At 45.8% G+C, this 24907-nt stretch overlaps 1 protein-coding gene across 2 annotated transcripts in view; it reads right to left on the bottom strand.

Annotated features, from left to right (window-relative positions):
* fsip1 (fibrous sheath interacting protein 1) overlaps nt 1–24907 on the bottom strand; it is a 121271-nt gene that overhangs the window by 95582 nt on the left and 782 nt on the right. For both annotated transcript variants that reach the window (XM_061895139.1, XM_061895138.1), the window contains exons 2-7: nt 24286–24376; nt 24029–24198; nt 23885–23966; nt 23710–23790; nt 23315–23430; nt 12023–12142 (exon numbers count right to left, since the gene is read on the bottom strand). In XM_061895139.1, coding sequence (XP_061751123.1) covers nt 12023–12142; nt 23315–23430; nt 23710–23790; nt 23885–23966; nt 24029–24198; nt 24286–24361 — 645 coding nt within the window. In that variant the 5' untranslated portion in view covers nt 24362–24376. The remainder of the gene's footprint in view (nt 1–12022; nt 12143–23314; nt 23431–23709; nt 23791–23884; nt 23967–24028; nt 24199–24285; nt 24377–24907) is intronic.

Raw genomic sequence — 24907 nt, 5'->3', positions numbered from 1 at the left:
ACCAGGACGAAAACCGCACTGTTCTTCCTGAATCTGAGGTTCAACTATCCGGCGTAGCTTCCTCTCCAGTACACCTGAATAGACCTTACCGGTAAGGCTGAGGAGTGTGATCACCCGATAGTTGGAAAACACCCTCCGGTTCCCCTTCTTAAAGAGAGGAACCACCACCCCGGTGTGCCAATCCAGAGGTGCGGCCCCCGATATCCACGCGATGTTGCAGAGTCTTGGAAACCAAAACAGCTCCACAACATCCAGAGCCTTAAGGAACTCTGGGCAGATCTCATCCACCCTCGGGTCTTACCACCGAGGAGCTTATTAACTACCTCAGCGACCATAGCCCCAGAAATAGGAGAGCCCACCACAGATTCCCGAGGAACTGCTTCCGCATAGGAAGACGTGTTGGTGGGATTAAGGAGGTCTTTCGAAGTATTCCCTCCACCGATCCACAACATCCGCATTCAAGGTCAGCAGCACACCAGCCTCACCATACACAGAGTAGACAGTGCACTGCTTCCCCTTCCTGAGGCGGCGGATGGTGGTACAGAATTGCTTTGAAGCCATCCAGAAATATTTTTCCATGGCTTCCCCGAACTCCTCCCATTATCAGAGTCATATATATATATATACATATATATGTATATATATGTATGTATGTGTATATATATATATATATATATATATATGTATGTATATATATATATATATGTACATGTACGTATGTATGTATGTGTCAGTGACGTGCGGTGAGGTTCATGGCTGGTAAGGCACTGACTTCATCACAGTCAGATTTATAAACATATGAACCATATAGAGTATCTTATTCACCATTTGATTGGCAGCAGTTAACGGGTTATGTTTAAAACCTCATACCAGCATTCTTCCCTGCTTGGCACTCAGCATCAAGGGTTGGAATTGGGGGTTAAATCACCAAAAATGATTCCCGGCCGCTGCTGCTCACTGCTACCCTCACCTCTCAGGGGGTTGAACAAAGGGATGCGTCAAATGCAGAGGACAAATTTCACCACACCTAGTGTGTGTGTGACAATCATTGGTACTTAAACTTAACCCTTTGATGCATAACATATGCACACCCCTTTTAATGCACAACATGGGTCAAAAATGACCTGCATCATTTTCCCATGTTATTTCATGCTGCCTGAGTGTTTCTTCGCTGTATCTTTTGAAATCAATGTATTTTATAATTTAATAATTCAAGTATTCTTTAAAAATCTTGTTTTTGATTACCACAAATTATTATTTATATTTTTCTTACCATACCTTATGAACAAAAGTATTTTTTGTAATACTACACCAAGTTTACACACATGGGTCAAAAATGGATGAAAGCATATTACAATAATATTTTACTTCAAATACCTATTTTTGATGTGATTCGGGCCAAACAATCATACATTTATTATTTGAAACCTGGTTATTTATCATTTTGGCAAACATCGAGCAGTAACAAAAATAAACTTGTGAATTAGACCAACGTAAAATAAAGTAGTCAATTCAGTTCTTATGATTATTTTATTCTTTATTAGTTAGTTATCCAAAGACATGTACCTGGGGATAGGTTGATTGGTGACACTAAATTGGCCCTAGTGTGTGAATGTGAGTGTGAATGTTGTCTGTCTATTTGTGTTGGCCCTGCGATGAGGTGGCGACTTGTCCATAGTGTACGCCGCCGTCCGCCCGATTGTAGCTGAGATAGGCGCCAGCGCCCCCCGCAACCCCTAAAGGGAATACGCGGTAGGAAATGGATGGATGGATGGATAGTTAGTTATCAGATTCCTCACATGTAGCACACATTACCACTGTGCATTTGTGCTCCTTGAACACAGGCTTCTTGCACTGCGAACACCAGCTGACTTTTCTGTCTTTGTCAGATGGGCAGATCGCACACCTCTTCCTCTTCACCGCGCCCTTCTGTCTTATGTCCTCTTCTGGTTGGGTGGTGACTATGGTTTGTTTTTCTATCCCGCATCTTCCCATTGCCTCTATGATACGCTTCTGGAGTGTGGGCGTGCCCTCCATGCGGCTCTTCATATGTGGCATGACAAGCTCTTTGCCCAACTCCTTGATGAATGCATTGGTGACACCACCCATGTAACCAGGGTGTTCTGTAGTGAAGTTGGTGTAAGCATTGAGGGTGGCAATATCCAGCATATTGTACCAGAGCACCATGGGCCACCTCCGTGTTCTCCGCTTGCATGTGTAGGTGCCAAAAATCTGATCTGTTGTGTCTACTCCTCCTTTTGTTCCTTTGTAGTACACTATCACTTCTGGTTTCTTCTTCTGACTGTCATCCACTGCTTTGTCATCATGCATTATGCTCAGAAGGACAACAGCCTTTCCTTTCTTCTGCACATAGCTCACCATGGTCATGTTGCCATTAAATCCGAATTCTGAGCTATGAATCATCCGTGATTTGCATGGCTTCATGATAGGTGGTATGTCTGGTTTGTTCTGGCGAAGAGTCGCAACAATAGTCAGGTTCTTCTTGAGGAGCTTCTCAGCCAGATGGACACTGGGGAAGAAGTTGTCCATTGTGATGTTGCGACCTAACCCTAAATTATGATTTTAGCTGAACAAAAACATGATATTTACTGAATATATGTGATAGTAAACGATAAAATACATTTATTTGAAATGTATAGCAAAGCAACACTCAGGCTAACATGAAATAACATAGAAAATAGATGTGGGTCATTTTTGACCCATGTTGTGCATTGGAAGGGTAGTAAGACACTAATTATTTTTATTCAAAAAGTATGAAGAGAAAGAATAAAATAACAATGTGACTGCCTGATGACGCTGCGCCTGCCTCTTCCAGGAAAACACTCTGCCACACTCATCAGTGCCTATGCCCCCCCGATGACCAACACAGACGATGTGAAGGAGAGGTTCTATGAAGACCTGAACGCTACCATCGCGGCAGTGCCCAGGGCAGACAAGCTCATCATCCTCGGTGACTTCAATGCTAGGGTCCGCACTGATCACAAGTCGTGGGAAGGAGTCCTCTGCAAAAATGGCACGGGCAGCTGTAACAGCAATGGCACCCTTCTACTGGAGACCTGTGCGGCACATGAGCTCTTGATCACCAACTCAGTTTTCAGCCTCCCAAAGCGCAACAGGACCTCGTGGATGCATCCCCGCTTAAGACACTGGCACCTACTGGACTATATCATCGTGAGGCAAAGGGACAGACAGGATGTCAGGGTTACAAAGGCGGTGTACGATGCAGAGTGCTGGACTGACCATAGGCTCCTTGTGTCTAAGCTGAACATCAAGATCCATCCTCCCAAAAGGCCTCAAGTTTCCAAATTTCCGAAGCGCTTGAACGTTTCCAAGCTCACCAATGCCTCTGTCAAGCAATCGCTGACTGAAGAGTTCAACAGCAAAACTGCAGGACCTGAAACCCTCTGGGAACCTCGAGGAGGACTGGGCTCTGTTCAGAGACACCGTCTACACTGCTGCTCTCAATGCAGTAGGACCTACAGCCCACAGGCAACAGGACTGGTTTGATGAGAATGATGATCACATCAGAGATCTTCTCCAGGAGAAACATCATCTGCACAAAGCCCACCTCAGTGATCCAACATCCTCTCAAAAACAGTCTGCCCTCAAGAACATCAAAGCAACCATCCAGCGAGAGCTGCGTCTGATGCAGGACGACTTGCTCTGCCGAAAATCTGACGAGAGTCAGTCCTATGCAGACCAGAATGACAGCAAGAAGTTCTACAGCACCCTCCATCCATGGGCCCACAACATTAGGATCTTCCCCTCTCCTCAGTGCTGATGGTAGCACACTGAGCGCTGGGCTGAGCACTTCCACGGTGTTCTCAACCACCCCTCAGCCATAATGAGGAAGCGATTGCACGCCTCCCTCAAGTCCCTGTCAACATCTCCCTTGACCAACCACCAACGGAAGCTGAGGTCATCAAAGCCATCAGAGGACTTCCAAATGGCAGAGCACCTGGTGCTGATGCAATTCCAGCAGAAATCTACACAGTTGGTGGACCACCTCTGACCAAACAACTGGTAGTCCTATTCTGCACCATGTGGAACCAAGGGAAACTGCCACAGGAGTTCAAAGACTCATCCATCATCCATTTATACAAACACAAGGGCAACAGACAGGACTGCAACAACCACCGCTGCATTGCTCTGCTGTCTGTAGCAGGAAGGATCCCGGCCAGAATTCTGCTAAACCGCCTGACGGAACATCTTGAACATGAAGACCTCCTACCGGAGAGCCAATGTGGATTCAGGCAGGGTCGTGGTACAGTCGACATGATCTTCGCCGTTCGCCAACTCCAAAAGAAGTGCCGAGAACAGAACGTCACTCTATACTCCACCTTTGTAGATCTGACGAAAGCCTTCGACACTGTCAGCCGAGCGGGCCTGTGGAAGATCATGGCCAAGTTTGGCAGCTCAAACCTCTTTATTAACATAGTTTGTGAATTCCATGATGGAATTCAGGCATAAATCCAGGACAACGGTGCATCATCTGAGCATTTCCATGTGGAAAATGGTGTCAAACAAGGCTGTGTTCTGGCACCCACTCTGTTTAGCATGATGTTCTCAGCCATGCTGACAGATGCTTTCCGGTCTGGGGACATGGGGATAGACCTGCACTACCGTACTGATGGCAAGCTGTTTAATCTGCGAAGACTCCAGGCAAAGACAAAAGTACAGACCACCAAGGTTCGCGACTTCCTCTTCGCGGACGACTGCGTCCTGAATGCTTCCAACGAGCTGAAAATGCAACTGTTTATGAACAACTTCGCCACAGCATGCTCAGACTTTGGACTCACCATCTGTTCAAAGAAAACAGAGGTGATGCATCAACCTGCTCCTGGAGACCTGTACATTCAGCCCCTCGTCAGCGTGAATGGTGAAGACCTCAAAGCTGTTGAAAAGTTTGTCTACCTGGGTAACACCTTGTCACGCATGGGCAACATCGACGAGGAAGTCATGCATAGGGTAGCACATGGAAGTGCTGCATTCGGCCGACTCCGCAGTTCTGTCTGGGAGCGCAGAGGGCTCAGCCTATGGACCAAACTCAAGGTCTACCGTGTTGTTGTCCTACCCGCCCTGTTGTATGCCTGTGAGACCTGGACTGTATACAGCCGGCATGCTAAACAATTCAACGTCTTCCACATGAGATCCCTCAGGGGGCTGCTTCAACATCAGGTGGCAGGACAAGATCCCAGACACTGAGGTCCTCCAAAGGGCTGAGATGGAGAGTATCTATACCATCCTCAAGCCTTCCCAGCTGAGAATGGCTGGCCATGTCTGCCGTATGTCAAACGAACGCCTACCAAAAATGCTTCTGTATGGTGAACTGCACCATGTAAAGCGCCCACGTGGCGGACAGCGAAAAGGCTTTAAGGACACCCTAAAGACCAGTCTCAAGGGCTGTGGTCTGGACCCAGAGACCTGGGAAGCTGATGCCCAATACCGTTCAAACTGGCACTCTGCAGTCTGGCATGGTGTAGCAGACTTCGAGGAAAAACACATCCATGAAGCCGAACAGAAGCGACAGCTCCGCAAGACCAGAGACTGTTCCTCCCTCTCAGCCAGCCACCCCCCAGCCATAACCTGCCTTCACTGCCGCCGGTCATTCCGTGCAAAGATTGGCCTCATCAGCCATCTTCGCACACACAAATCAACGTGAAGTCACCTGATGATCTTCGAAAACGAAGGATGAACATGATCATAATGTATACATATGTATGTGTGTATGTATATATATGTATATGTATGTATGTATATATATGTATGTATGTATGTATATACTGTATATATATATGTATGTATGTATGTATGTTTATATATATATATATATATATATATATATATATATACATATATATATATATATATATAAAACAGAGCTGGACACTGGAACTACCTGGAGCACCCTACGCACTGCCCTCCACCAGGCGGCCGTGGAGTCTATAGGGTACACCACAAGGCGACATCAAGACTGGTTTGACAATAGTGCGCCAGGAATCTATGACCTGCTTCAGGCAAAACACAAGGCCCTTGCAGCTCACATATCAAACCCTCAATCCACCGTCCTGAAGGCTCAGCTCATCCGCCTCAGAAGTGAAACCCAGCGCACCCTCAGAGCCATGCAGAATGACTAGTGGACACAGAAGGCCCGCAAAATACAACATCACGCAGACACCAACAACTCCCATGCCTTCTATGACTCCATCAAGTCCATCTATGGCCCACAGAGGAAAAACATCACCCCAGTTAGATCAGCTGACGGAACCACTCTCTACGAGGACAAACAACAGATCCTGGACAGATGGGCTGAGCACTTCAGGGTACTGCTGAACACCACAAACCCTGTACAGACAGACATACTCTCTGACCTCCCATGCCTGCCCCCTGTAGACTTGCTGGACTCCTCTCCAAGCTTCTCAGAGGTACTCAAGGCCATCAAGGGTCTAAAAAACAACAAGAGCCCAGGCCTTGACAAGATCCCGGGAGAAATCTTGAAGGACGGTGGATATCTCCTGCACCGCAGAATGCACCAGCTGATCACTGCCATCTGGTCGTCTGAAGTCATCCCGCAAGATTGGAAGGATGCTAACATCATAATGATCTATAAGCGCAAAGGCGACAAAGCAGACTGCGGCAACAGCAGAGGTATCTCCCTATTATCCGCAGCCGGGAAGGTGCTAGCAAGGATCATGTTACATCGAGTAGCAACTCATGTAACCGAAAACATCCTGCCCGAATCTCAATGCGGCTTTAGACGTGATCGGAGCACCGCAGACATGATCTTTGTTGCCAGACAGGTACAGGAAAAATGCAGAGAACACCGCAAAGACTTGAACATGGCATTCATTGACCTGTCAAAGGCCTTCGATACAGTAAACCGGGACTTGCTGTGGGAAGTACTTGGAAAACTAGGTGTACCAGCAAAGTTCTGCAACCTACTGCGACAGCTACATGACGGCATGCAGGCCTGTGTGAGCAACGGCGGCCAACAATCCCCATTTTTCAGTGTGGATGTGGGGGTCAAGCAAGGGTGTGTCCTTACCCCAACCATATTCAACATGTTTATTTCCACTGTCACCCTCCTGTCCCATAAACACCTGGACCCCACAGATGGGATTCAGATACAATACCGGCTGGATGGTAACCTTTTTAACATCCGTCGCCTCCAAGCCAGCACTAAACTCACCACCCAGCATATTCTGGAACTACAGTATGCAGATGACTGTGCTGTACTTGCACACTCACCAGAGTCTCTCCAGCGCGCACTGAATGTGGTAGCCTCCATCTACAGTGCCATTGGTCTTCAGATAAACACCAAGAAAACACAAATACTCGTGCAGGAGTTTACTCCCCAGCCAAACACGCCAATCTTCACCCTTGACGGGCACCCATTAGCCACCGTCCCCCACTTCACCTACCTCGGTAGCACCCTGTCGCCAACCTGCACCATTGACGATGACGTCCAGGCCCGTATTGGCCTGGCCTCTGCTGCCTTTGGAAGGCTACGGTCCAGGGTTTTCCTGAACAGGAATCTAACCATCTCCACCAAGACAGTCGTGTATAAGGCAGTCTGCCTCTCCACGCTGCTCTATAGTTCCGAAACCTGGACACCCTACCAGAGGCACATCCAGAGTCTCGAGGCCTTCCACATCCGCTGCCTCCAAAGGATCCTAGGTCTGACCTGGGAAGACAGGGTGCCCTATACTGAAATTTATGACCGGACCAACACACCCAGCATCACTTAAGATGGGTCGGACATGTGATTCGTATGCCAGCCCACCGCCTACCCCGTCAAATATTGTATGGCCAGCTTTCAGTCGGTCAAAGGTCTGCCGGGTGCCAGAAAAAACGGTACAAGGACCACATTAAAACTCTCCTGAAAAAGTGTGACATCAAACCACCAGCACTGGAGTCCCTGGCTGCTGACCGCCAGACTTGGAGCTCTATTTGCCACCAGGGAATCACTCATCTTCAGGAGAAGTTCATAGAGCGGAGAGCACAGCGGCGTGCACAAAGACACCAACGTGCCACAGCACCAGCGACCATCACCGCTGCCTTCCCCTGCCCCTCCTGTGACAAAGTCTGTGGATCACGCATAGGCCTGAGCAGCCACCTGGCTATGCACAGGCGAAAAGCACAACAATAACCAATCCAATACTTCGTTTGGAGCAACGTCATCATCGACATCGATGGACTGCCATAACTAACTTATATATATATATATATATATGTATATATATATATATATATATATATATATATATATATATATATATATATATATATATATATGTGTATATATACTGTATATATACATGTATATATAAATATATATATATATATATATATATTATTTTTATATATATACATGTATATATATACATATATATATATACATATATATATATATGGCAGGCCCAAACGCATTGTGAGGGTCTGATGGGAACGTCTGGCAGAGTCTCCTGTCAGACAAGGTTTCAATTCCCACCTCCGGAAAAACTTTGAACATGTCACGAGGGTGGTGCTGGACATTGAGTCCGAGTGGACCATGTTCCGCACCTCTATTGTCGAGGCGGCAGATCGGAGCTGTGGCCGCAAGGCAGTTGGTGCCTGTCGGGGCGGCAATCCTAAAACCCCTTGGTGGACACCAGCGGTGAGGGATGCCGTCAAGCTGAAGAAGGAGTCCTATCGGGTCCTTTTGGCTCATAGGACTCCGGAGGCAGTGGACAGGTACCGACAGGCCAAGCGGTGTGCAGCTTCAGCGGTCGCGGAAGCAAAAACTCGGACATGGGAGGAGTTCGGGTAAGCCGTGGAAAACGACTTCCGGACGGCTTCGAAGCGATTCTGGACCACCGTCCGCCGCCTCAGGAAGGGGGAGCAGTGCACTATCAACACCGTGTATGGTGCAGATGGTGTTCTGCTGACCTCAACTGCGGATGTTGTGGATAGGTGGAAGGAATACTTCGAAGACCTCCTCAATCCCACCAACACGTCTTCCTATGAGGAAGCAGTGCCTGGGGAATCTGTGGTGGACTCTCCTATTTCTGGGGCTGAGGTCGCTGAGGTAGTTAAAAAGCTCCTCGGTGGCAAGGCCCAAGGGGTGGACGAGACCCGCCCGGAGTTCCTTAAGGCTCTGGATGCTGTGGGGCTGTCTTGGTTGACAAGACTTTGCAGCATCGCGTGGACATCGGGGGCGGTACCTCTGGATTGGCAGACCGGGGTGGTGGTTCCTCTCTTTAAGAAGGGGTACCGGAGGGTGTGTTCCAACTATCGTGGGATCACACTCCTCAGCCTTCCCGGTAAGGTTTATTCAGGTGTACTGGAGAGGAGGCTACGCCGGATAGTCGAACCTCGGATTCAGGAGGAACAGTGTGGTCTTCGTCCTGGTCGTGGAACTGTGGACCAGCTCTATACTCTCGGCAGGGTTCTTGAGGGTTCATGGGAGTTTGCCCAACCAGTCTACATGTGCTTTGTGGACTTGGAGAAGGCATTCGACGGTGTCCCTCGGGAAGTTCTGTGGGGAGTGCTCAGAGAGTATGGGGTATCGGACTGTCTTATTGTGGCAGTCCGCTCCCTGTACGATCAGTGCCAGAGCTTGGTCCGCATTGCCGGCAGTAAGTCGAACACATTTCCAGTGAGGGTTGGACTCCGCCAACGCTGTCCTTTGTCACCGATTCTGTTCATAACTTTTATGGACAGAATTTCTAGGCGCAGTCAAGGCGTTGAGGGGTTCCGGTTTGGTAACGGCAGGATTAGGTCTCTGCTTTTTGCAGATGATGTGGTCCTGATGGCTTCATCTGACCAGGATCTTCAGCTCTCGCTGGATCGGTTCACAGCCGAGTGTGAAGCGACCGGAATGAGAATCAGCACCTCCAAGTCCGAGTCCATGGTTCTCGCCCGGAAAAGGGTGGAATGCCATCTCCGGGTTGGGGAGGAGACCCTGCCCCAAGTGGAGGAGTTCAAGTACCTAGGAGTCTTGTTCACGAGTGAGGGAAGAGTGGATCGTGAGATCGACAAGCGAATCGGTGCGGCGTCTTCAGTAATGCGGACGTTGTACCGATCCGTTGTGGTGAAGAAGGAGCTGAGCCGGAAGGCAAAGCTCTCAATTTACCGGTCGATCTACGTTCCCATCCTCACCTATGGTCATGAGCTTTGGGTCATGACCGAAAGGATAAGATCACGGGTACAAGCGGCCGAAATGAGTTTCCTCCGCCGTGTGGCGGGGCTGTCCCTTAGAGATAGGGTGAGAAGCTCTGCCATCCGGGAGGGACTCAAAGTAAAGCCGCTGCTCCTCCACATCGAGAGGAGCCAGATGAGGTGGTTCGGGCATCTGGTCAGGATGCCACCCGAACGCCTCCCTAGGGAGGTGTTTAGGGCACGTCCAACCGGTAGGAGGCCACGGGGAAGACCCAGGACACGTTGGGAAGACTATGTCTCCCGGCTGGCCTGGGAACGCCTCGGGATCCCCCGGGAAGAGCTAGACGAAGTGGCTGGGGAGAGGGAAGTCTGGGTTTCCCTGCTTAGGCTGTTGCCCCCACGACCCGACCTCGGATAAGCGGAAGATGATGGATGGATGGATTACTTATATATATATATATATATATATATATATATATATATATATATATATATATATATATATATATATATATATATATATATATATATATATATATATATATATATATATATATATATATATATATATATATGTATATATGTGTGTATATTTATATACATGTATATATATAAATATATATACGTATATTATTTATATATATATATATATACACATATATACATATATATATACATATATATAGATATATATATACATACATACATACATAAACACACACACACACACATATATACATAAATACAGGCATACTGCTCTTGCAGTAATGTATTCACAAATAAATGGCGAAAGATTATGAACATGTTCTACCTTATGTTACCAGATATAAATAAAAGAATCAGCGTGAGAAACACCAGAACATTTTAAAAGGTCAAACAATGTTTATGTTTTAGTTGATATGTCCCATAAACTCCTACCTCAAACTGGCTCCGAGACTTAAAGATTCATCGCTGCCAAGATCTTAGTGACATAAATATTACTTTTGCTCTGTCAAGCTCATTCCCAATAGCATGCTTTGCAATAACAGGAAGTATTTCACGAGCCAGCGAAATATGAAAATCTGAGCAACAGCAAAGCCGTCAATTTGGTATCTGCCACTACAGTGACTGCAGTATTTGTTTCAAAAGTCAAACATCATAAATAAATAATCAAAAATGGCAGCCTCCCACGGATTCAAAGCTGGTGTTAGGGTCAGGCTAAACGGAAAAGCATGTGAAGGAGATGCGGGTATGCGTCCCCAAAGGCGTCATCCAATCTGACTTTTAGCTGCCCTCTTAACAGTTAAAATATGTATCAAGACAGAATTAATATTAAAACAGTTCAGATCCTACATGTTGTATGATGTCTACTGCTCCAGATGGTCTCTTTCTTTGCAACTGCAGCTTTTAAAAATCAATCTTCATATTTATGAAAGATTCTAACTTGGCAGTTGCAAAGAGCACAGGCGGAATCATTCTGAAACTGTGACAATAAAAAGAATCGCGAACATGTGGCGTTTCTTGTGAAGTGCATTTGTTTCATCTCTGCAGCTTCGGGGAGTAAGGAAGGTCTTCCCAGAGGCAGAATTTTGAAACATGCACAGTGGACCAGAGATAGTTTATGTGCATTGTAGCGCTATCTACAGGCAGAAGCGATCATGATCGTGATTCCGGCCTTGATTCAACTATGTGAGAGCGAATGTTGAAGACTGGAAACAACGTTTGCCTTCCATGAAATATAGAAATATATTCTAAAATGGTAAAAACAGATGCGGTGAAATGGAATTACCATCTGCAAAAACTTCCAGACAGGAGATAGAGGAGAAGTTGCAAAAGTCATACATTCGTATGACTTTAGAGCCTGTTAGTGCTCTCAGCCTACCTTGTTGTCTGCGCCCCTGGCACTCTCATCTTCCTCTTCGTCTAGGTCTTGCAGGAGCTCGGCCAGGCGCTCTTCCTCTGCCTGTGTCAACAGTACTTGGCCGCCTTTGCTGCGTGCGAGCTAGAGCAGCACACAACATTCAGAAAGACAAAGAGGTTAAACAACACCTAACACCTTACCAACTGGTAAAGACAAAAAAACATACTGTGCGGCATTATCTTACTATTAAGACCCTTTAACCCTGCTGTTTTAGAGATCACCATTCTGTTTAAAGATTAAAAAGGTTGGCGTGGCTAAGATGGTTGAGCGGCCGACCAGAAATTTGCACTTTTCTATTTTGAATCCAGCTTCCACCATCAAAGTCACTGAAGTTGTGTCCTCGGGCAAAACACTTCACCCGGCTTGCTCCCAGTGCCACCCGCACTGATGTAAATGTAGATAAAGGGTTTCTCAATGTAAAGCACATTGAGTCACTAGAAAAAAAAAGTCCTATATAAATACAGTTCACTATATCACTCAAAGTATGATTGGTGTGATATAATTTAGTAATTTCACCTTTATTGGGAAAAAATAGAACTCGAATGTCAAACTTTGTTGCAATGTTACCGTCAAATGGTACCGTTGGCATCAAAGAGACAAAAGTGAGATGCTTACAAAAAAAAACCTATGATGAGGCACTCTACAAGAAGGGACAGAGCCATCTCTACTTCTTCAGGAGGCTAGGCTCCTTCAACGTCTGTACAAAGATGTTGAAGATGTTCTACGCGTCTGTGGTGGCGGGCTCCTTCTTGTACGCCATGGCCTGCTGGGACGGCGGGCTGAGAGTGAGGGATGCAAACAGACTAAACAAGCTGGTAAAGAAGGTCAGTAATGTGGTGGGAGTGGAGCTAGACTCTCCGGCGGTGGTGTCAGAGAGAAGTCTAGCAAAACTCCTAACCATTATGGACAACACTCGGACCTTGCGGAGAGAATGAGCACGTTCAGTGGAAGGCTCCGACTCCCAAAATGCAACACGGAACGACACAGGAGGACCTTCATACCGACAGTCATCAGACTGTATAATGCATATGTCCTTCTTGATTGCACTTAAATGTAGAATATATATATAGAAAATATTTATATTATTCATATATTATTAATTATATATATATATATATATATATATATAAATATATATATATGTGTGTATATGTATATATAGATGGCGGCGCCCGGACAGGCTGCGACATGGCGGAGCTCCTGCTAAAGATGGAACATTTGGCAGAAATACCGGACAATTCTACAAACTTTATGGCTGGCTCACATCGTGGTCACTCCGTGATCACGTACGATCGCCAGACACTTCTGGATGTGGACATATCGGGCCGTTTTGGACTGATAGACGCGTGCGTGCTAAACGTGCTAACTAGCATGGGAATACATCGGCGGCTACATCCAGCGGCCCGTGAAGCAGGGGAGTCTAGTAGCAGCGGGGGCCATCTCCGGAGCAGACGCCAGCGGTGTGATCGGAAACGCGGATGCCGAGCGGGGCTAAAAACAAAGCAGAAGGCTAATCCCCACAGAACACCACTTCCCTCCATCTTGAAGACGGATTTAAATGGAAAATGCGAGACTACTGGTCTGGGTAAGGAGTCAGTTAAATTAGAACAAGTTTTTTCTGATTTGAGTGTTTCAGAGTTGGACATGTGTTCTACCGAGGTGGCTAACTATGATGCGTGCAGTTTATCAAAGCAACAAACAAACAATCGGAAAATTCCCGTTACTGAGGTAGCTAACCATGATGCGTGCAGTTTATCAAAGCAACAAACAAACAATCGGAAAATTCCCGTTACTGAGGTGGCTAACCATGATGCGTGCAGTTTATCAAAGCAAATATCAAACAATCGGAAAATTCCTGTTGTATCAATTCCTAGATATGGTCGTAACTATACTAAATGCACTGGGCATAATAAACACAACATTATTAATATTGCTACTACGGATAATTTGATCAAAAATTCCCTAAAACAGCCCACTACCTATAATATGTTTTTTTTAAACATAAGATCATTGTCTTCCAAAACGTTATTAGTTAATGATATTATCAGAGACAACAATCTTAACGTCATCGGTCTCAGCGAAACCTGGCTTAAACCAAACAACTTTTTTGCGCTAAATGAGGCATGTCCTCCTAACTTTACACATGCGCATATTGCCCGTCCGCTTAAAAGGGGTGGTGGGGTCGCACTAATATACAACGAAAACTTTAACCTTAGTCCTAACATAAATAATAAATATAAATCGTTTGAGGTGCTTACTATGAGGTCTGTCACACCGCTGCCTCTACACCTGGCTGTTATCTACCGCCCCCCAGGGCCCTGTTCGGATTTTATCAATGAATTCTCAGAGTTTGTTGCTGATCTAGTGACACACGCCAATAATATAATCATAATGGGGGACTTTAATATCCATATGAATACCCCATCGGACCCACCGTGCGTAGCGCTCCAGACTATAATTGATACCTGTGGTCTCACACAAATAATAAATGAACCCACGCATCGCAACGGTAATACGATAGACCTAGTGCTTGTCAGGGGTATCACCGTTTCCAAAGTTACGATACTCCCGTATACTAAAGTATTGTCCGATCATTACCTTATAAAATTCGAGATTCAGACGCATGTTCGTCAAACTAATAATAATAATAACTGCTATAGCAGCCGCAACATTAATACGGCCACAACGACAACTCTTGCTGACCTACTGCCCTCGGTAATGGCACCATTCCCAAAGTATGTGGGCTCTATTGATAACCTCACTAACAACTTTAACGACGCCCTGCGCGAAACCATTGATAACATAGCACCGCTAAAGTTAAAAAAGGCTCCAAAAAGCGCACCCCGTGGTTTACAGAAGAAACTAGAGCTCAGAAATTATTATGTAGAAAGCTGGAACGCAAATGGCGCACGACTAAACTTGAGGTGCACCATCAAGCATGGAGTGATGGTTTAATAACTTATAAACGCATGCTTACCTTAGCTAAAGCTAAATATTACTCAAATCTCATCCACCGTAATAAAAACTATCCTAAATTTTTGTTTAGTACGGTAGCATCGCTAACCCAACAAGGGACCCCTTCCAGTAGCTCAACCCACTCAGCTGATGACTTTATGCAATTCTTTAGTAAGAAAATTGAAGTCATTAGAAAGGAGATTAAAGACAATGCGTCCCAGCTACAACGGGGTTCTATTAACACTGATACGATGGTATATACGGCGGATACTGCCCTCCAAAATAGTTTCTCTCGTTTTGAGGAAATAACATTAGAGGAATTGTTACAACGTGTAAATGGAATAAAACAGACAACATGTTTACTTGACCCTCTCCCTGGGAAACTGATCAAGGAGCTCTTTGTATTATTAGGTCCATCAGTGCTAAATATTATAAACTTATCTCTCTTCTCGGGCACTGTTCCCCTGGCATTCAAAAAAGCGGTTATTCATCCTCTTCTTAAAAGACCTAACCTCGATCCTGACCTCATGGTAAACTACCGACCGGTGTCTCACCTTCCCTTTATTTCAAAAATCCTCGAAAAAATTGTTGCGGAGCAGTTAAATGAACACTTAGCGTCTAACAATCTATGTGAAACCTTTCAATCCGGTTTCAGGGCAAATCACTCCACGGAGACAGCCCTCGCAAAAATGACTAATGATCTATTGCTAACGATGGATTCTGATGCGTCATCTATGTTGCTGCTCCTCGATCTTAGCGCTGCTTTCGATACCGTCGATCATAATATTTTATTAGAACGTATCAAAACACGAATTGGTATGTCAGACTTAGCCCTGTCTTGGTTTAACTCTTATCTTACTGATAGGATGCAGTGTGTCTCCCATAACAATGTGACCTCGGACTACGTTAAGGTAACGTGTGGAGTTCCCCAGGGTTCGGTCCTTGGCCCTGCACTCTTCAGCATCTACATGCTGCCGCTAGGTGACATCATACGCAAATACGGTATTAGCTTTCACTGCTATGCTGATGAAACCCAACTCTACATGCCCCTAAAGCTGACCAACACGCCGGATTGTAGTCAGCTGGAGGCGTGTCTTAATGAAATTAAACAATGGATGTCCGCTAACTTTTTGCAACTCAACGCCAAAAAAACGGAAATGCTGACTATCGGTCCTGCTAGACACCGAACTCTATTTAATAATACAACTCTAACATTTGACAACCAAACAATTAAACAAGGCGACACGGTAAAAAATCTGGGTGTTATCTTCGACCCAACTCTCTCCTTTGAGGCACACATTAAAAGCGTTACTAAAACGGCCTTCTTTCATCTCCGTAATATCGCTAAAATTCGCTCCATTCTGTCCACTAAAGACGCTGAGATCATTATCCATGCGTTTGTTACGTCTCGCCTCGACTACTGTAACGTATTATTTTCGGGTCTCCCCATGTCTAGCATTAAAAGATTACAGTTGGTACAAAATGCGGCTGCTAGACTTTTGACAACAAGAAAGTTTGATCACATTACGCCTATACTGGCTCACCTGCACTGGCTTCCTGTGCACTTAAGATGTGACTTTAAGGTTTTACTACTTACGTATAAAATACTACATGGTCTAGCTCCATCCTATCTTGCCAATTGTATTGTACCATATGTCCCGGCAAGAAATCTGCGTTCAAAGGACTCCGGCTTATTAGTGATTCCCAAAGCCCAAAAAAAGTCTGCGGGCTATAGAGCGTTTTCCGTTCGGGCTCCAGTACTCTGGAATGCCCTCCCGGTAAAAGTTTGAGATGCCACCTCAGTAGAAGCATTTAAGTCTCACCTTAAATCTCATTTGTATACTCTAGCCTTTAAATAGACTCCCTTTTTAGACCAGTTGATCTGCCGTTTCTTTTCTTTTTCTTCTATGTCCCACTCTCCCTTGTGGAGGGGGTCCGGTCCGATCCGGTGGCCATGTACTGCTTGCCTGTGTATCGGCTGGGGACATCTCTGCGCTGCTGATCCGCCTCCGCTTGGGATGGTTTCCTGCTGGCTCCGCTGTGAACGGGACTCTCGCTGCTGTGTTGGATCCGCTTTGGACTGGACTCTCGCGACTGTGTTGGATCCATTGTGGATTGAACTTTCACAGTATCATGTTAAACCCGCTCGACATCCATTGCTTTCCTCCTCTCCAAGGTTCTCATAGTCATCATTGCCACCGACGTCCCACTGGGTCATTATTGTCACCAATGTCCCACTGGGTGTGAGTTTTCCCTGCCCTCATGTGGGCCTACCGAGGATGTTGTGGTGGTTTGTGCAGCCCTTTGAGACACTATTGATTTAGGGCTATATAAGTAAACATTGATTGATTGATTTATATATATATATATATATGTTATATATTATTTATTATTATTATTGTCTATTGTGAGCGAACTGTGGTGTTGAATTTCCCCCAGGGATCAATAAAGTACTTTCTATTCTATTCTATTCTATTCTATTTTATGATGATTGTAATCTACATTGTGTGGGAATTTTGTTCCTGTGTTGCATTTACGTTTTTTTTTATTTGTTTCTGGTGTCACGGCGCATGCGCAATGTCATCTGCAGCAAGCTTTGCCAGCACCTCCGCTAGAGACGCATCGCTGCCACACTGCAGGATATCCTCAATCAGCGCAAATTGAAACAGACGGCATAAAGACCAGCGGACCCAAAGATCCAGTGCCGGAAAGTAGTTCACTCCCGTAGTAAGCATTCCGTCTCTGGCTTCCCTCTTGCCTACTTGATCTCTCTCTGTACCTTCCCTGTTCCCGTGTCTTATGTCCTTTGTGTTTCCCGCAGTGCTTCCCCTGACTCCCGTGATTGAGCTGTGTGCCTCTACTTCCCGCTGGATTTCGGACGGCCTGCCTCGATCTTCGACCTCCGCTTGGACACAGACCTTGTTGATTCTTTCCAGCCCCCGACCACTTGCCTTCTCGCCTAACACCTTTGGTCTGACGAAGGATTCATCCAACAGTTTGTACAACTAACTCTGGTAACATTCACATGGTCAATTCTACACATCGTCTTGCACCTGACACTTAGAGTAGTTCGATAAACCTATTGAACTGATTCCTGCCGTGGTGTCTCCTTCCCCCGCAGTACGTAACATGTGGAGGTGTTCCCAGATTGCGATTAAAAACTTCCACGCTTGATTCTCTCCAAAAGAATCCTAATTTATTTTTCCAAAATGTACACTGTTTAATAATGTGGGAGACAAACATCCCCACTATTTCTTTTAGTCACAATGCCAACAAAACTTCCTAAACTTTATATTTATTTACCCAGGTACATCATTAGGTGCAAATGCACACTCAGATCGATACAGCGCTCCTTCAAAAAATCTGCTATTAGCAGCATTTATGTCACTGCATGTTGCACGTCACTTTCTTTTGTGTTCTCTGAAACCAAGTAGTAATGTGCAATGGAGTTAAACACCTAATCCAATTTTTATAATGGCCAAAATTTCGTAGACAAATAAACGCTAAAGTATTTTTTTATAGTATGTAATTTAAAGACAAAAAGCACTACATAGCTCATTTGGCGCTTTGGCAATGTTTAACGCGAGTATCCAACAACGTAACATTTATAAGTCAGAAAAGACTACGTTCATCTATGATCAACGTAGTTGTAGTTGGGAAGAAGGGCCGTCCGGATTTGACCTTTAAGATGTGTTTTCATGCTGCCTGCTAACTGACATGTACTTACATTATGAATACTGCACATCAGATGTCAAGTACATTATTTGAGTTTTTTTTAGTTTAGAGGGGTTAACTTTTTCATACATGTGTGACAATTGGGAATGGTAACATTCAGAAAGAAAAAGAGGTTAAACACACCAAACACCTTACCATCTGGTAAAAAACAAAAAACATACTGTGCGGTATTATCTTACTATTAAGGGATTAACTATTTCATACTTGTGCAACAATTGGGAATGGTAACATGTTACCAAAAAGAGTTAATAAAGGACTTTGACTGGGGCCCTCGTACGCTTAAATTGGGACAGTGAATTTGGCAGACCCTCCATTTCACACAAATTCAACTAATCCAAGCAAATTATATCCGGCCTCACAACTTTCCCTGTCATTTTGGCCAATTGAATTTGTCCCAAGAAAACCAATTGTTGTTTTTTTTAATAGTAATGTGTAAGAATGTCTCCTCTCTGAGCTGCCACCTTACCGTGGTAGAGGAAGTTGCGTGTCCCAAGGATCCTAGAAGCTATGTTGTCTGGGGGATTTCACGACCCCTGGTAGGGTCTCCCAAGACAAACAGGTCCTAGGTGAGGGATCAGACAAGGAGCAGCTCAAAGACTTCTATGGAATTACAACAAAATGGACTCAGATTTGCCTCGTCGGGACGCGGGTCACCGGGGCCCCCGTCTGGAGCCAGGCCCGGAGTTGGGGCCCGGCCAGGCACAGCCTGAAGAGGCAACGTGGGTCACCCCTCCAATGGGCTCACCACTCATGGGAGGGGCCATAGTAGGCGGGTGCATTGTGAGCTGGGCGGCAGCCAAAGGCAGGACATCTTTCGGTCTGATCCTCACATACATAAGCTAGCTCTTGGGACGTGAAACGTCACCTCGCTGGGGGAGAAGGAGGCTGAGCCAGTGCGCGAGGTGGAGAAGTTCCGGCTGGATATAGTCGGACTCACCATGAAGCACAGCAAGGGCTCTGGAACCAGTTATCTCGAGAATGGCTGGACTCTCTTCCACACTGGCGTTGCACACAGTGAGAGGCGACAAGCTAGGGTAGCACTTCTTGATACCCCCAGCTCAAAGTCTGTATGTTGGAGATCAACTCAGTGGAGGAGATGGTAGCCTCCCTCCGCCTTCGGGTGGGGGGACGGGTCCTGACTGTTGTTTGAGCTTATGCACCAAACAGCAGTTCAGAGTACCCACCCTTTTTGGATACCCTCGAGGGAGTACTGGAAAGTGCTCCCCCCGGTGATTCCCTTGTCCTACTGGGGGACTTCAACGCTTCATGTTGGCAACGACAGTGAAACCTAGAGAGGCGTGATTGGGAAGAGCAGCCGTCCGGATCTGAAACTGAGCGGTGTTTTGTTATTGGACTTGTGTGCTCGTCACAGATTGTCCATAACAAACACCATGTTCAAACATAAGGGTGTCCATATGTGCAATTGGCACCAGGACACCCTAGGCCGCAGTTCCATGATCGACTTTGTAGTTGTGTCATTCGATTTGCAGCCTCATGTTTTGGACACTCGGGTGAAGAGAGGGGCGCAGCTTTTCACCGATCACCACTTGGTAGTGAGTTGGCTGCGATGGTGGGGGAGGATGCCGGACAGACCTGGCAGACTCAAACGCATTGTGAGGGTCTGCTGGTAACGTCTGGCAGAGTCTCCTGTCAGAGACAGTTTCAATTCCCACCTCCGGAAGAACTTTGAACATGTCATGAGGGAGGTGCTGGACATTGAGTCCGAGTGGACCATGTTTTGCACCTCTATTGTCGAGGCGGCTGATTGAAGCCGTGGCCGCAAGGTAGTTGGTGCCTGCCGTGGCCGTAATCCTAGAACCCGTCGGTGGACACCGGCGGTGAGGGATGCCGTCAAGCTGAAGAAGGAGTCCTATCGGGTTCTTTTGGCTCTTAGGAATCCGGAAGCAGTGGACAGGTACCGACAGGCCAAGCGTTGTGCGGCTTCAGTGGTCGCAGAGGCAAAAACTCGGACATGGGAGAAGTTCGGGGAAGCCATGGAAAACGACTTGCGGACGGCTTCAAAGAGATTCTGGACCACCATCCGCCGCCTCAGGAAGGGGAAGTAGTGCACTGTCAACACCGTGTATGGTGCGGATGGTGTTCTGCTGATCTCGACTGCGGATGTTGTGGATCGGTGGAGGGAATACTTCAAAGACCTCCACAATCCCACCAACACGTCTTCATGTGAGGAAGCAGTGCCTGGGGAATTTGTGGTTTGGCTCTCCTATTTCTGGGGCTGAGGTTGCTGAGGTAGTTAAAAAGCTCCTCTGGGGCAAGGCCCCGGGGGTAGATGAGATCCGCCCGGAGTTCCTCAAGGCTCTGGATGCTGTGGGGCTGTCTTGGTTGACAAGACTCTGCAGCATCGCGTGGACATCGGGGGCGGTACCTCTGGATTGGAAAGCCTGGGTAGTAGTTTTTCTCTTCAAGAAGGGGAACCGGAAGGTGTGTTCCAACTCCTCAGCCTTCCCCGGTAAGGTCTATTCAGGTGTACTAAAGAAGAGGCTATGCCGGATAGTCAAGCCTCAGATTCAGTAGGAACAGTGTGGTTTTTGTCCTGGTCGTGTAACTATGGACCAGCTCTATACTCTCGGCAGGGTCCTTGAGGGTGCATGGGAGTTTGCCCAACCAGTCTTTTCTTTGTGGACTTGGAGAAGGCATTCGACCGTCTTCCTCGGGAAGTCCTGTGGGGAATACTCAGAGTATGGGGTATCGGACTGTCTGATTGTGGCGGTTTGCTCCCTGTATGATCAGTGTCAGAGCTTGGTCCGCACTGCCGGCAGTAAGTCGGACATGTTTCCAGTATGGGGTTGGACTCTGCCAAGGCTGTCCTTTGTCACCGATTCTGTTCATAACTTTTATGGACAGAATTTCTAGGCGCAGTCAAGGCGTTGAGGGGATCCAGTATGGTGGCTGCAGTATTAGGTCTCTGCTTTTTGCAGATGATGTGGTCCTGATGGCTTCATCTGGCCGGGATCTTCAGCTCTCACTGGATCGATTTGCAGCCGAGTGTGAAGCGACTGGGATGAGAATCAGCACCTCCAAGTCAGAATCCATGGTTCTTGCCCGGAAAAGTGTAGAGTGCCATCTCGAAGGTTGGAGAGGAGACCCTGCCCCAAGTGGAGGAGTTCAAGTATCTAGGAGTCTTGTTCACAAGTGAGGGAAGAGTGGATTGTGAGATCGACAGGCGGATTGGTGCGGCGTCTTCAGTAATGCATATGCTGTATCGATCCGTTGTAGTGAAGAAGGAGCTGAGCCAGAAGGCAAAGCTCTCAATTTACCGGTCGATCTACGTTTCCATCCTCACATATGGTCATGAGCTTTGGGTTGTGACCGAAAGGACAAGCTCACAGGGACAAGCGGCCGAAATGAGTTTCCTCCGCCAGGTGGTGGGGCTCTCCCTTAGAGATAGGGTGAGAAGTAAAGCCGGTGCTCCTCCACATCAAGAGGAGCCAGATGAGGTGGTTCTGGCATTTAGTGAGGATGCCACCCCTCGGGAGGTGTTTAGGGCAAGTCCGACTGGTAGGAGGCCACGGGGAAGACCCAGGACACGTTGGGAAGACTATGTCTCCTGGCTGGCCTGGGAACGCCTCGGGATCCCCCGGGAATAGCTATTGAAAGGAAGGTCTGGGCTTCCCTGCTTAGGCTGCTGTCCCCGCGACCCGACCTCGGATAAGCGGAAAAAGATGGATGGATGAATGGTGTAAGAATGTCACAACTCTTTATTGCTTAAACGAAAGTTTAAACAACGTCGACAATGGACAAGCACCTTTCAGCCGTAAAACATAAAATGTCTGCAATTTGAGGAGTATAATATGAGGAGGCTTAGGTTGGGTTTGTTTTTATAAAACTGTAATTTGACAATGGGTCAAGAGGATGTACTTTTTAATGCTATTTTACTGTTGGGTAATAAAACGAGTGATACATCAACATTTGTTTTCCAAACTATACAAACATTTGTGTACAAATAAACTTGGGTCCGCCAAGAGCGCTAGGCATCGAGCTTAAAGCTTGAGCTGTCAACCCCATGTCCAGTGCAAACGTTTAAGGTGTGAGGGAATGAGGTTTACCAACGCACAGGCCTCCGTTACATAAGTTTACAAAGGACACTTAATTTAGTTTTGACAAATTCAGAACAACACAAGCTGATGCATTGTTATGGAAAAACATAAGCCAAAAACTTCAGCAAGGTTTTGATAAAGCTTCTGCAAAATAAAGGCCACATTTACAAAAAAACCTGCAATATCCGAGCATCCGCATGATAAAAGACATACTACTTTGTGCACTGTAGTGTATAAGTTTAAACATATATAATTCAACTACAAATTGTCAAAGTTTACCTAAAACAATGTTAACAAAGGATTATATTGACATCAAATAATGTACAATATTTTCATTGAGACTAATCCCAATCCCAATCAGTTGTTCTCAGGGCTACCCTTGCGGGCCTTGAAATGTGTGTTTCTCCTCAGAGACAGAGTGGGAAAACAAACAGTGCGTAGACTCACCCGAAGTCATTTGATGACTCCCATAACTGCATTTGGCCTCAGATGAAGTTTGACATACCTCAATGTTCCTCTTGACAAAGTTCTTTTGTTTTTTCTCGGCCATGGAGCCCAAATCGTGGCTCCCTTCATCTGTCTCTTCGCACACTGACTCAGATGCCTGGGTCCAGTCGTCACCTGTAAAGACATTACAGCACTTTAGATTGCAAGCAATGGTACTTGTCGTAGTTTTCCCTCATTTCAGCTCCAACCATTTCTGTGTTCAATGCTACCAAGTAAGTGTTTAAACTCAATTGTATGCCATGGGAAGTTTACTGGGCTTATGGCGCCATCTAGTGCACATTTGGTTGCTTACATGGCAGCATCTTCAAACAGCAAGGTATTGATTTGCAATGTCATTCATAATAATAATGTACAGCACTCAACTTAGTCTAGCATGCGTGTGCTCAAACTCACTCTCTAACATGCGTTGCAGTCTTCTGTCTAGTTCACAGTCAAATGACTGAGTTTTGAAAAAGTCCTCCCTCTCCGGAGGCCCTTTAGGAAAGAACATTATACACATGTACTATATGTTATGTCAAGCACCACGATTAAGATATAACTTTTTTCTTATCATTATTATGTTCCTCACCAATGGGGGCTTCCAAAGCCATAAACAGTCTTGCATTCTTGGCTTCTTGGCTACTTTCAGAGCAGCCCTCCTCTAAACTATCCTTTAACAAAATAAAAACACTTTAATTATTCCCGGAATTTTAATAAATGCTTCTGTCCTTACCTTTAGCTCTTGCCAGAGTTGTTCTTGGAGTTCTTTCCTTTGACGCTTGGCTTCTTTTAATCTGCACATGCATGCAGATAGTGTTTCATCAAGTCTCCTCATTTCCTCAATGGCCTGTTGTAGTCCAGGGTCTTGCTTTTCTTCATCCGTTGCATTTATATTAAAAAGACCTGAAGAGCATGTATATGTTACGTATATTGTGATGTTGTGACAAAAATAAAGTGTGTCTTACTCCATTTTGCATGCCACTAACAAACCTTTGTCAGTGCTCCCAGAGGATTCACTTGATGCAGGTGTGGAGGTATTCTCCGAAACGCCTGTGACCATTTCCATAATGGTGCAATCAAACTTTAGCATAAAGTCGTTAAAACAGATTAGAAAATTTGATATTTCAATCAATCAAAGTTTATTTGTATAGCTCTAAACCATGAGTGTTTCAAAGTGCACAAGCCACAACAAAATCCTCGGCTCAGATCCCACATTAGGGCAAGAAAAAACTCAACCCAATGGAATACAATGAGAAACCTTGGAGTAATGTATTCATATAAAGATTATCTACAGTATTTTATTTTTGTTAAATTCTCGTTTTCAGGTGGTTTGCCTTTTTGTTTTTACAGCAAAGTAGGAACCGGTGCAACGGACGTCGAGTGGATCTATATTTATATTATTTATCTTTATATTACTCAACAAATACAACTACGAAAACAGTGTCACCACTGGTCATTGTTTTGTCTGTGACGTTACGTACGTGTGGTGGACGAAAGCATATTTGTTGAAATGATCAACTGAGACTCGAAAAACATCCCCTAATGCTTTCAAGCTTTCACATAGCTTTACCGTTGTTTTTTAGTTCGCCATATAAGTTAATCATGTACTAAA

The sequence above is a fragment of the Nerophis ophidion genome, linkage group LG03, assembly GCF_033978795.1.
Source record: "Nerophis ophidion isolate RoL-2023_Sa linkage group LG03, RoL_Noph_v1.0, whole genome shotgun sequence".
In the NCBI taxonomy this organism is placed as follows: Eukaryota; Metazoa; Chordata; class Actinopteri; order Syngnathiformes; family Syngnathidae; genus Nerophis; species Nerophis ophidion.
Note: the sequence above shows the minus strand (reverse complement) of the source record. Positions and strands in the feature narration are given on the sequence as shown.